The sequence below is a fragment of the Elephas maximus genome, chromosome 3 (assembly GCF_024166365.1).
Source record: "Elephas maximus indicus isolate mEleMax1 chromosome 3, mEleMax1 primary haplotype, whole genome shotgun sequence".
In the NCBI taxonomy this organism is placed as follows: domain Eukaryota; kingdom Metazoa; phylum Chordata; class Mammalia; order Proboscidea; family Elephantidae; genus Elephas; species Elephas maximus.
The window spans coordinates 157,418,610-157,431,109 of NC_064821.1; the positions used below are offsets into that span (position 1 = coordinate 157,418,610).

At 42.4% G+C, this 12,500-nt stretch overlaps 1 protein-coding gene and 1 non-coding gene across 2 annotated transcripts; one reads left to right on the top strand and one right to left on the bottom strand.

Annotated features, from left to right (window-relative positions):
• Positions 1 to 5,570: 5,570 nt before the first annotated feature.
• Positions 5,571 to 11,884, bottom strand: LOC126071381 (uncharacterized). The gene is made up of 4 exons (XM_049875567.1): positions 11,803 to 11,884; positions 8,853 to 8,913; positions 8,090 to 8,553; positions 5,571 to 6,481 (listed from the first exon to the last, which is right to left on the bottom strand). The coding sequence occupies exons 1-4, from the start codon at positions 11,882 to 11,884 to the stop codon at positions 6,396 to 6,398; spliced, it is 693 nt and encodes a 230-aa protein (XP_049731524.1). The 3' UTR covers positions 5,571 to 6,395.
• TRNAV-CAC (transfer RNA valine (anticodon CAC)) lies at positions 6,893 to 6,965 on the top strand. Its single transcript has one exon. It is a non-coding gene; the product is annotated as a tRNA-Val (tRNA).
• Positions 11,885 to 12,500: the final 616 nt, after the last annotated feature.

The following is a 12,500-nucleotide window of genomic DNA, read 5'->3' on the forward strand; positions in this document are numbered from 1 at the left end:
CCTATAGGACAGGTAGAACTGCCCAACTGGGTTTTCAAGGAAATAAATCTTTATAGAGACCGAGTGCTGTATCTTTCTTCCTTGGAGTGGCTGGTGGATTCAAACTCCCAAGCTTCCAATAGAAGCCAAGTACTTAACCATTGTGTCACCAGAACTCCTTGAGATAACTCTAAACACTTGGGATTTGCTGAGTAATTGAGGTGCCTTTGTTTTCTATAGGCCTCCAGACCACTATTAGGGTTTGTACTAATAAGATGACTCAACTGATACTGGTCACGCTAGAAAGACCACCTCCCAATATCAGCCAAATGGGGGGAGGGGGCGGTGATGGGGAAAAATTCACTCAATCATGCCGAAGTAACGAGACTCCAACAAAGGCTCTGGACACCGAAGCTCCGTGGGCTCCTGTTTGGTGAGAGACAACTATGTCCATGGAATGGTAGCACATTCTGTTTTGGACAAGGACTCTCAACGTTCAGAACATTCCCAGCCCTTGCCCTGCCTCTCTCTTCGTTTGTATCCTTTTTGCTATAGCACTGTAATTGTAAGTGTAGTACTTTCTGTGGTTTCTGTGAATCAATTCCAGTGAATTATCAAACCCAAGGGAGTAGTGAGAGCCAGCAGGTCAGAAGTGTGGGGCCTGAGGACTTCTGAGCTTATGGCTGCTATCCTGAAGGGGTAGACGGAACTTCTGTATTTGTAGCTAGCAGATCAGAAGTGAGTGTGTCATGAGGGCTCCCCAAATTTCGGCTGCCATCTGATCTCTTGGGCAGGCTTGGCAGTCTGGAGGACTGTGCCCTTTACTTGTGAGGTCTGCTCTAGCTCCAGGTGGTTACAGTCAGAAGAAGATGCTGCATGTGCACCTGGTGTCAGACAGAAGCGGAACAGAATTGAACTGATAGTAGGTAGATTTGGGCTGATCAATAAATATTTGGTGAAGAGAAGTGAGAATTGATTTGGACTCTTCCTACATGTAAATACATCAAGGTATCCAGGAGCACTCACTGATGTGTCACAGGGTATGTGTGTCCAAGTTGCCTTACAGTATTATGTCATTGTTCAATTTACGTAGAGAAAACATCACAACACTAAATATGTGTAATCGATGTAAACTTTGTATTTAAATTATACACATAGGTCAAATAACTTACAAAGAGATTATTATCATGCATTATCTTGGCACATAAAATTCCCTTTCTTCTTCCTAAGGCTAGTTCGTGCTTTTGAAAAGTGAGTTTGGTCACTTGGGTTAATGATTTCAAAATGGTTAGATTGGATATGACACATTAACAAATGACCTGGTCATGCATACACATAATAGAGTTCTATGTGGCCAAAATGTGAGGGTCTCTATGAACTGCTATTGAGTTAGTTCTAGGATAAATTGTTTATGTGAAAAAAAGCAAAGAAAGAAGTAAAAAAAGTATACAGTATTCAACCTTTTCTTTAAGAAAGGAGAGGAAAGACATGTTTGTACTTATTATTAATACATCTTTAATTTTCAAGAAGGATAAGCCAGAAGATATTACAAATGTTTTCATCTAGGGAATGTGCTTTAAGCTACAGAAATGATGGTGAGGCTTTGCTAAGTATTATCTGTTTTATATAGTTTTGATTTTTAAACCATGTGATGTTTTACATTTTTGGGAAAAAAACACAGCAATTGATAAACAAAAACAGAAAATTTAAATCAAATTGTATATCAAAATGATAATACAATCACACAGAAAATAAATAAATTTTGAACGCAGGTTGCTGACTGTGATCCACAGTGGTGTATATTCCAAGGTCAGAAGACTCTGCAAAGAAATTTTGAACTTTGTAGATTTATTGTTGATAGTCATATTGATGGAATAACCTAGAAACAATTTTGTGTGTATTATAGGATAGAGCACATGAGTAAATATATTAAAAATTGTTTCTTGACTGCTGCTTCCATGTTGATGGTAGATCAAAGTAAAATGAAATCCTTGACAACCTCAATCTTTTCTCCGTTTATCCTGATGTTGTTTATTGGTCCAGTCGTGAGGATTTTTGTTTTCTTTATGTTGAAGTGTAATGCATACTGAAGGCTGTGCTTCATCAGTAAGTGCTTCAAGTCCTCTTCACTTTCAGCAAGCAAGGTTGTGTCATCTGCATAATGCAGGTTGTTAATGAGTCTTCCTCCAACCCTGATGCCCCGTTTTTCTTCATATAATCCAGCTTCACAGATTATTTGCTCAGCATACAGATTGAATAGGGATGGTGAAATGATACAACCCTGGCTCACACCTTTCCTGACTTTAAACCATGCAGTATTCCCTTGTTCTGTGTGAACGATTGCCTTTTGATTCATGTACAGATTCCTCATGAGCACAATTAAGTGTTCCAGAACCCCATTCTCTGCCATGTTACCCATAATTTGTTATGATCCACAGAGTTGAATGCCTTAGCATAGTCAATAAAACACAGGTAGACCTCTTTCTGGTATTCTCTGCTTTCAGCCAGAATCCATCTGACATCAGCAATGATATCTCTGGTTCTGCATCCTTTTCTAAACCCAGCTTGAATTTCTGGCAGTTCCCTGTCGATATACTGCTGTAGCCGCTTTTGAATGATCTTCAGCAAAATTTTGCTTCCATGTTATATTAATGATATTGTTTGATAATTTCCACATTGGGTTGGGTCACCTTTCTCGGGAATAGGCATAAATATGGATCTCTTCCAATCTGTTGGCCAAGTAGCTGTTTCCCAAATTTCTTGGCATGGACAAGTGTGCACTTCCAGCGCTGCAACCATTTGTTGAAACATCTCAATTGGTATTCCGTCATTTCCGGAGCCTTGTTTTTGGTCAATGCCATCAGAGTAGCTTGTACTTCTTCCTTCAGTACTTTCGATTCTTGATAATATGTTCCCTCCTGAAATGGTTAAACATAGACCAGTTCTTTTTGGTATAGTTACTGTGTGTTTTTTCCTTCCATCTTCTTTTGATGCTTCCTGCGTCCTTTAATATCTTCCCATAGAATCCTTCAGTATTGCAACTCAAGGCTTGAATTTTTTCTTCAGTTCTTTTAGCTTGAGAAAGGCTGAGCGTGTTCTTCCCTTTTGGTTTTCTATCTCCAGCTCTTTGCACATGTCATCATAATACTTTGTCTTCTTGGACTACCTTTTGACATTTTCCGTTCAGCTCTTTTAGTTCACCTCTTTTTCCTTTTGCTTTAGCTACTTGATGTTCAAGAGCAAGTTTCAGAGCCTCTTCTGACATCCATTTAGGTCTTTTCTTTCTTTCCTGTCTTTTTAATGACCTCTTGCTTTCTTCATGTATGATGTCCTTGATGTCATTCCACAACTCTTCTGGTCTTCAGTCATTAGTGTTAATGCATCAAATCTATTCTTGAGATGGTCTCTAAATTCAGGTGGGATACACTCAAGGTCGAACTTTGGCTCCTGTGGACTTGTTCTAATTTTCTTCAGTTTCAGCTTGAACTCGCATAGGAGTAAGTGATGGTCTGATCTTCAGTCAGCCTCTGGCCTTGTTCTGACTGATGATATTGAGCTTTTCCATCATCTCTTTCCACAGATGTAGTCAATTTGATTCCTGTGTATTCCATCTGGTGAGGTCTGTGTATAGCCACTGTTCTTGTTGGTGAAAAAAGACATTTGCAATGAAGAAGTCGTTGGTCTTGCAAAATTCAATCATTCGATCTTTGGCATCGTTTCTATCACCAAGGCCATATTTTCCAACTGCTGATCCTTCTTCGTTTCTAACTTTTGCATTCCAATCACCAGTAATCATCAGTGCATCCTGATTGCATGTTCGATCCATTTCAGACTGTGGAAGTTGGTAAAAATCTTCAATTTCTTCATCTTTGGCCTTAGGAATTGGTGCATAAATTTGAATTTGGTCTTTCTTGCAGGCATATGGATATTATCCTTCTGACAGCATTGTACTTGAGGATAGATCTTGAAATTTTTTTTTTTTTTTTGAAGATGAATGCAATGCCATTCCTCTTCAAGTTGTCATTCCCGGCATAGTAGGCCATATGATTGTCAAATTCAGAATGACCAATACCAGTCCATTTCAGCTCACTAGTGCCTAGATTATCCAATGTTTATACATTCCATTTCATTTTTTTATGATTTCCAATTTTCCTAGATTCATACTTAGTACATTTCCGGTTCTGATGATTAATGGATGTTCGAAGCTGTTTCTTCACATTTTGAGACATGCCGCATCAGCAAATGAAGGTCCCGAAAGCTTGACTCCATCCACGTCATTAAGGTCGACTCTACTTTGAGGAGGCGGCTCTTCCCAAGTCATCTTTTGAGTGTCTTCCAACCTGGGGGGCTCATCTTCCAGCACTATATCAGACAGTGTTCTGCTGCTATTCATAAGGTTTTCACTGGCTAATGCTTTTCGGAAGTAGACCCCCAGGTACTTCTTCCTAGTCTGTCTTAGTCTGGAAGCTCAGCTGAAACTTGTCCACCATGGGTGACCTGCTGATATTTGAATACTGGTGGCATAGCTTCCAGCATCACAGTGACACACAAGCCCCCACAGTACAACAAAATGACAGAGGAGTGGGGGATGACCTCTAGGTCAGCAAAAAATGAAAGGCAAGGTGCTAGTATTAGACAATAAGAAAGTGATAGTTGCAGAGGATCTCATCATTTCTACGGTAAAAAGAATAATCCTAAGAGAAAATGATCGATAATCATAAAACCAAAAAAAAAAAAAAAAAGAAGAAGAAGAAAGAAAGAAACAGAAAAACAAAGAGGAAGAGGAGAAAAAGAAATAGTAGAGCCAACATTGTAGTCTGTGTTGCCTGAACTTGGGGCCTGCACTAGGTAATGGGCAGTTAGTACTCAGCCTCATCGCCTGGTCTTCTATCCAACTCAAGGATCTAATCAAGGGTGGATCCTCAGAATTTTAAAACAGCAAAATATTCTGAGACTTTGGGCCTTGGCTATGCAACTGTTAAAAACATAAAGGCCTGGTTAAAACATTAGATTTAAATTTGGTCAAACAGAACAAAGCAAAGTGGCAGAACGAGAGAACGAGGTAACAAAGAGGCATTAATGCTAAGCCTTGAGAGGAAGGACCTGCCAAGGCAAATACAGTAAGGGGAAGGGGAGAGATCCCCAGCTCAGGCCTTACAGCAGTGCCAGCCCCCCAGCTCCAGGAGCTCCAAAGTCTGAGGGATTTAAGCTTTCAATTGGTACTTTGTTATGGGATTGGGGATCCTGACTGAGATGTGGGATCCTGAACCCAAGATACGAAATCATGGGTCTTTGCTGCCAGAGGAAGGCAATGACCTTAAATAAGGGCCTATGGACTTCCAAGCTTTCATTTAGCTAAAGCATTCTCTGGGTTCTTTCTGAATAGGTGGAAATTTCACCTCTAATTTTTGGAGCTCCAGATAAGAATATCCCTGTTATTTCTAAACTACTTCACTCATAAGGGCTCCTTGATATCTGATTTAAATAAGTAAAAAGAAGATGAGATCATGTCTGGGGTGACAGAAAAAACCCAAGGTAGTGTATTCTTTTTTTTTTTTTTTTAATTTATTTTATTTATTTGTTGCTGAGAATACATACAGGAGGACATACACCAATTCAGCAATTTGTACATCTATAATACTATGACATTGAATACATTCTTGGAGTTGTGCAGTACTTCTCATCCTCCTTTTCCAAAGTATATTCTATTTTAAAGACTCAAAAGGAAGCCTTTGATTCCAGGTAGGTTTACAGAATCACACACTGAGTTAGTAATTTAACGTACTAATTGATGTGTCAAAAGGCTACCAATTCTGAAGTCTTTGTGTCACACTAGAGCCTAGGCTTGTGTCTCTTTCATCCTCTGATCTACCAAACTCTTCTCATTCTGTAAGCCCAGGGAAGCTTCACACACTGGGGACTCAAGTCATTTCATGTGACACATTTTTGGGCTTAGGGGTGACACTTAATGGTTAAATGATTTCAAGAATGAAGACTAACTGCCATCATGTTACTTGTTTCTTACCTCCCTCAGAATGGAAGCTTCTCTAAATTCCATCTGCAAAGTCAACAGAGTCCAGAACCCAGTGGAAACCTAACTTCTCTTTGGTTGAAGTGATGTCTTGCAGCCTCTGAAGCCGTCTTCCAAACAACTTTTATTGCTGTTCCCTCCAGTCCTGGGGTGAACGCACAAGCTTTGGTTTTTAGATTAACACATAAAGCCTCCTTCACAGACTTTGGCAGTAATTGCGGTTGTTTTTCAGATTGTTCTTTGGGGGAAGGTCAAACATTCAAGTGTTTTCTGTAATTTAAGCTTTCTTCTGCAAAGATCCTTGAGAGTGACAAGGAATGAAATTCTTTGAGTTCAATTCTATCCAGGGAATAAGTCTATGACAATGTCAGCAATATCACAATTTTCAGTGTATCTTCCTCATCCTGTGAAAGAGGGCCACAAGCTTGAAGAAGGACACGCTCCAGAAGGGCACGAAGAAATGAGAAGCTGCTGAAGGGGATTAGAAAGTTGGTGAGATGAATGAGACAGGAAACAGGTTTAGGGTTCTGTGCCCACCCTCGAAACAAGGGCCATGGAGCCCTACCTACACTCTGGCTTCGAGGTCTCACATCAAACGCAAAGGAAAATGGCGGGGAGAGAAATAACAAAGTGGCATTAAAGCTAAGACTTGAGAGAAATGACCAGTCAAGGCCAATGCAGTAAGCCAAGGTCTATCGGGAGCGGCAGTCTCCTTTGCCTGAAGGATTTGCTTGGTACTTCCTGAGGCTTTTTTCTAGCACTTCGCTGCTGGCGTTTGAATTTCGAAACAGGATTGAATTTCATACGTTGGGAACCACAAAAGTCAAAGAAGGCAAGCTTAACATTTTCATGGGTGGATCTTTACCACGAAACATCCGCTTAGTTTCCGTAGTGTAGTGGTTATCACGTTCGCCTCACACGCGAAAGGTCCCCGGTTCGAAACCGGGCGGAAACAGCTCAGTTTTACACCTCCTTCTGGCCGACTGCTACTTTTTCTCATCACATCTATAATCTGACCCAAATCCTTGAGAGTCCCAGAGGGAAATGCAGAAGGTATGGTGACCCATGGGAAGGTGAAATACAACCAGAGGTACTACAAGATTTTTGCCACTATATATGAACAAAAATCCTGGGATGCATCTATGGAAATGGATCCTAAGGGGGTATAAGCTGGGTGAAAGGAATATAAAGTTGGATACGGCTATGTATTTTTATTGACATAGGTGCACTAAGGAGAAATACCGGAGCTATTGTGTTAGTTTCAGCAGGTGTCAGAGGTTCTAAATTGTTCACTTGAGCCAGTTGCCTGAAAACTTGCCCCCAAAGGTGGCCTACAGTAAATAAAGTTGAAATCCCAGAACGTCTTTGATATATTTATTGTGGAGGAAAATATCTAAGGGCTTAGGGGGATTAGAAAGCTACAGTAAATTTATCACGTAAGACATGTTCGTTCACCCACATCTATAGCCCCAGGTATGATCAGGAAGACACTACGTTTAACAAGTCTGTGAGAAATACATTTCCGGGACCTGTCTTTGCATCCTCAAAACATTCTGTGGTGGCGATTTTATGAAGGGCAGTGGAAACTGCTGCCATTCATCTGGGATTTCTGAAAGTAATGGGAATGTCTTAGTAACGGTTGCTAAAGAAACAGTAAGTGATTATAGATAGAAAATGGTGTTTGCAACATTATTTGTAATCATAAAACCATAGAATCAACTTAATTTCCAAAGTGTATGGAAACGGTTGAATAAATAATAGTACAAGTAACAGACAGAATACACTCCTTTGTCAGAAACAACTTTGATGATTTCACTCGATATTTTTTGAGTTCTCAGTTTCCAAGACAAAGAGGAGGGTAACTAGGGCTGCTCTCTACCTTTACATAGTAAGATTTATGGAATAGAAATACTCAGAATATCTTACACTTATAAAAAAAAAGAAGAAAAAAGATTAAGTTACACCCCCGGCTGAGCTCGAACTGTCAAAGTTAACCTATTAACAGCACAACGCGCTAACAGATTGCGCCACAGAGACACCAGCAAAGGTGTGTGGGTTCCACAGGGAGAGACCACTTACGAAGCATTAGGCGTTCCGCAGGTTTTCTATGGTACAAATTCTCGGAAAAGCGAGGGGTTGGGGGTGACGAATCGTGCTCTTCGTCACCTTTGAAACCTGCGCATTGGGTGATTCCGACGCAAGAGGGCAGCCGAATGGCCTTCGCCGCTCCTTGCTCCTCGTCTGCCTCAGAAGCCAGGGACACCCGTAGACCCCGGGTCTGCGACCCCTGCCTGAGGCCTGCGGGGACCATGACACGGTGACCCCCGTGGGCTCCGGGAGGTCCCTTCGCGTCGTCTGCTGCGCCTTCTCCAGCCCGCCTGCGCCTCTGAAGCGCCCCAAGCTCGACTTGTTTGCGGTCGGGCGGGCGGGAGCGGAGAAAATGAGGGGGAGAACGGGAACCTTGAAGAGGAGCTAAGGAAAGCAGGAAGGCGTGGACTAGGGCGAGATCCCCAGGAGGCCCGTGCAGAGACACAGACGAGATCCTGGGAGGAGAGAATGGTTTTTATGACGCAGCCGAAAGGGGAGGAGTAAGCGGAGGAAGGACATGAAAGGGAGAAAAACAGAGCACCTGCAGCTGTCCAAGAAAAAAACAGCAGAACAGTGTGAATGTTTCTTTGACAATACAATTAAAGGGAGCCTGGTAAACCTTAGCACGTTTGTGCGAGTGGTGATCGTGTAGTGGTTAGTATTCTGCGTTGTGGCAGCAAACGCGATTCAAATCCGAGTCCGGGTAGTGTCTGGCGCGGGTTTTATCACGCACTGGCGCGCTTCTTTTGGTTACCGTTTCATTTCTGCACCTGCATCGCTCCCTACCTGCCGCCAGTCGGCAGCAGAGCTTACACCTAGGAGTCAGAAGGGAAGGAACCCTGACAGTGAGCACACCTGAGCCTGTTTTTTTTTGCGTGCGCCCCACACCCCGGCAAAAGGTGAAATGCCTCTCATTCAGCATTATACCTTCCACTGTTGTGATAATATGGTCATAACCGTTCTCCTGGTAAAGATATTTCAAATATCAGCTGGGCTCTTTTACACGAAACCAGACTAAACCTTTAATGGGTTTACAGTAAAATACAAACTCCCTGCCATATGGGCCATGTCACTCATCCCTTGTCCCTCAGTTTTTAAGCTAACAGCACATTACTGAAGTAGAATTCACATTGAGTATAATGCACAAATCTTTAGCGAACAATAATTGAATTTGACAAATGTAATCAAGTTATAGAAAGTTTCCATCAGCCCTGCAAGGTCCAAAGAGCTCCTTTCCAGGTAATCTGCAACTCCCATCCCTTCTCAGCTTTGATTAATTACTATTCTGAGGTCTCTCACCAGAGATTAGTTTTCTCTATTCTTGAAATGCACATGAATGAATGCACATTTCTTGTTATCTGTTTTTTTTTTTTTCCTTTAAGAAACATTATGTTTTCAAGGAATATCTATGCTGTTGCATTTATCACTTCTTAATTGTGGTATTGCTGATGTTATTCCAGTGTGTGAATACACCACAGGTGAGGGACATTTGGGTTATTTGCAGTTTCCACTATTGTGAAAAGTGCGCTGTAAGTATTTTTGTCTGAGTCTTTGTGTGGACATGTGCATCCATTTCCCTTGAGTATTCACCAAGTACTGGAATTTCTGGACCAAGGGATAGGTGCAAGTTTAACTTTTTTAGATGCTTCCAAACAGTCCTCTAGAATGGTTTCTCACCAGCAAAGAAGGTTGCAGTTGTTCCACGTTCTTGTCAGCAAGTGTTCTCTTTCTCTCAAATATTCCATTCTCATGGGTTTGTAATGGTGTCTTTTCATGGTTTATATTTGCGTTTTCCTAATCAGTAACGATGTAGAGCTTGTTTCCTTAAGGCTTTTGTCAATTTAGAAATCCTCCTCTGTAAAGAAAGTTTATTCGATATTTTACACACTGTTCATTGGCCTGGCTTTTTATTACTGATCTCTAAAAGTTCTGTATACAAGATTTGAGTCATTTTGCAGACAATCATGTTGTAAATATTTTCTCCCAGTCCGTGGCTTGCCTTTTACTTTCTTAGGTGGTTTTTCATGGGCAAAAGGTTTTAATTTCAATGAAATCCGATGTGTGTTTAAAAATTTTTTTTTATATATAGGGCCTATTGTATTCTCTGAGACATCTTCTTACCCAAGGATGGTGGATATTTTCTCCTAATTTTTTTTTTTATAATTTTTATTGTGCTTTAAGTGAAAGTTTACAAATCAAGTCAGTCTCTCACACAAAAACCCAAATACACCTTGCTACACACTCCCAATTACTCTCCCCCTAATGAGACAGCCCACTCTTTCCCTCTGCTCTCTCTTTTCGTGTCCATTTCACCAGCTTCTAATCCCCTCTACCCTCTCATCTCCCCTCCAGGCAGGAGATGTCAACATAGTCTCAAGTGTCCACCTGATCCAAGAAGTTCACTCCTCACCAGCATCCCTCTCCAACCCATTGTCCAGTCCAATCCATGTCTGAAGAGTTGGCTTCGGGAATGATTCCTGTCCTGGGGCAACAGAAGGTCTGGGGGCCATGACCACCGGGGTCTGTCCAGTCTCAGTCAGACCATTAATTCTGGCTTTCTTATGAGAATTTGGGGTCTGCATCCCACTGCTCTCCTGCTCCCTCAGGGGTTCTCTGTTGTGTTCCCTGTCAGGGCAGTCATCGGTTGTAGCCAGGCACCATCTAGTTCTTCTGGTCTCAGGATGATGTAGTCTCTGGTTCATGTGGCCCTTTCTGTCTCTTGGGTTCGTAATCGCCTTGTGTCCTTGGTATTCTTCATTCTCCTTTGATCCAGGTGGATTGAGACCAATTGATGCATCTTAGATGGCTGCTTGCTAGTGTATAAGACCCCAGATGCCACTCTTCAAAGTGGGATGCAGAATGTTTCCTTAATAGATTTTATTATGCCAATTCACTTAGATGTCCCCTGAAACCATGGTCCCCAGACCCCTGCCCCTGCTACGCTGGCCTTCGAAGCATTCAGATTATTCAGGGAACTTCTTTGCTTTTGGTTTAGTCCAGTTGTGCTGCCCTCCCCTGTATTGTGTGCTGTCTTTCCCTTCACCTAAAGTAGCTCTCATCTACTATCTAATTAGTGAATGTCCCTCTCCCACCCTTCCTCTCTCCCCCCTCTCGTAACCACGAATGAATGTTTTCTTCTCAGTTTTCCTAAATTTTTGACTAGGAATTTTAGAGGTTTTATTTTAACTTTTGAATCTTGGACATCTCAGATTCCTCCCCTGATCATAGCAAGCTTCTCCACTACCAATTCCCTGGCCTCACAAATCTTCTGTTTAACGCAGAAACACTCACAATAGTCAGTTACCTTCTTTGCTCTCTGACAGCTACAAGGGCCATGCATTCCTCCATCTCCCTTTATTCCCCCTCCATCTCTGACATTCTCTCTCTCCTTTTCTGTAGCTGAGAAACAAAAAAGAAAAAAACTGAAACAGAGAATGAAAGACACCTAGCCTAATCTGTGTTTGAGTGCCAGCCTCTGGGTTAGGAATCTGATTCAGCCCGTGTATGGCCTGGATAAGTGTCTTAAACTTTATGTGCCTCAACATTTTCATCCTTTGAAAGTTGAGTTTAAACAAACAAACAGTGGTTGGGAACATGTCATTTTCTCCTGCAGTTGCTAAACTTAGGGCAGTGCTTATCAGTTGCCTTCACACCCGCAGTTCAAGTGCTCCCACCCTGGGAAAGGGGCGGACTTGCCTGCTCACTTGAAACCAGGACGCGGTACTCGGCCTGCTGCTGCTTTGGTTCGAACTGGAGACCGGGATACAACTGGACTACATCACCCATCCCCTCCCCCACCAGCAACTGAAGGCCCAGTTCTAGAGGACACTGACTTGACAGTAGCTTTCCATCAAGAAATATCATAACATGGTTTTTCCCTTTCCTTCCTTCCTTGATCTCCCACTCCCACTCCCACCCCCAACCCCACCCAGAGGAAAGGATTCATTGTTATCCTTTGGTCACCGTAGCCCTTTGGTGTTCCTTCTGGACAGGACAAAGGGGCCAGTTGTCCCTCCCCTACAGAATCAGTAAGAGCAACCTGTGCCAGAGGAACCACAACTCACCGAGTGTGCCCATGAGCACCACACGTGTGCTTGGCAGGGTTCGGACAAACTCAAAACAGTGCAGTCTCAAGCTTCTCTGAGGGATGAACCCAAAAGGTGTGGGGTTTCAGACCTACAAGAGAAGCCACTCGGAGAGCTCTCACATCTGTCCTTGGGCCTCAAGGACAGGCCAGGAAGAGGCTGCTTTTGAGTGACACACTGAGACAAAGAACAGGCACCAGGGCAGACGGACCTCACGATCTGATATTAAGGTCCCGAACCCTAAGGTCTGAAGGAACTGAAGGTCTGGAGTTAAATTGATCTGCCACTTAATCAGGAGAGCCTTTTGCTCAATTCAG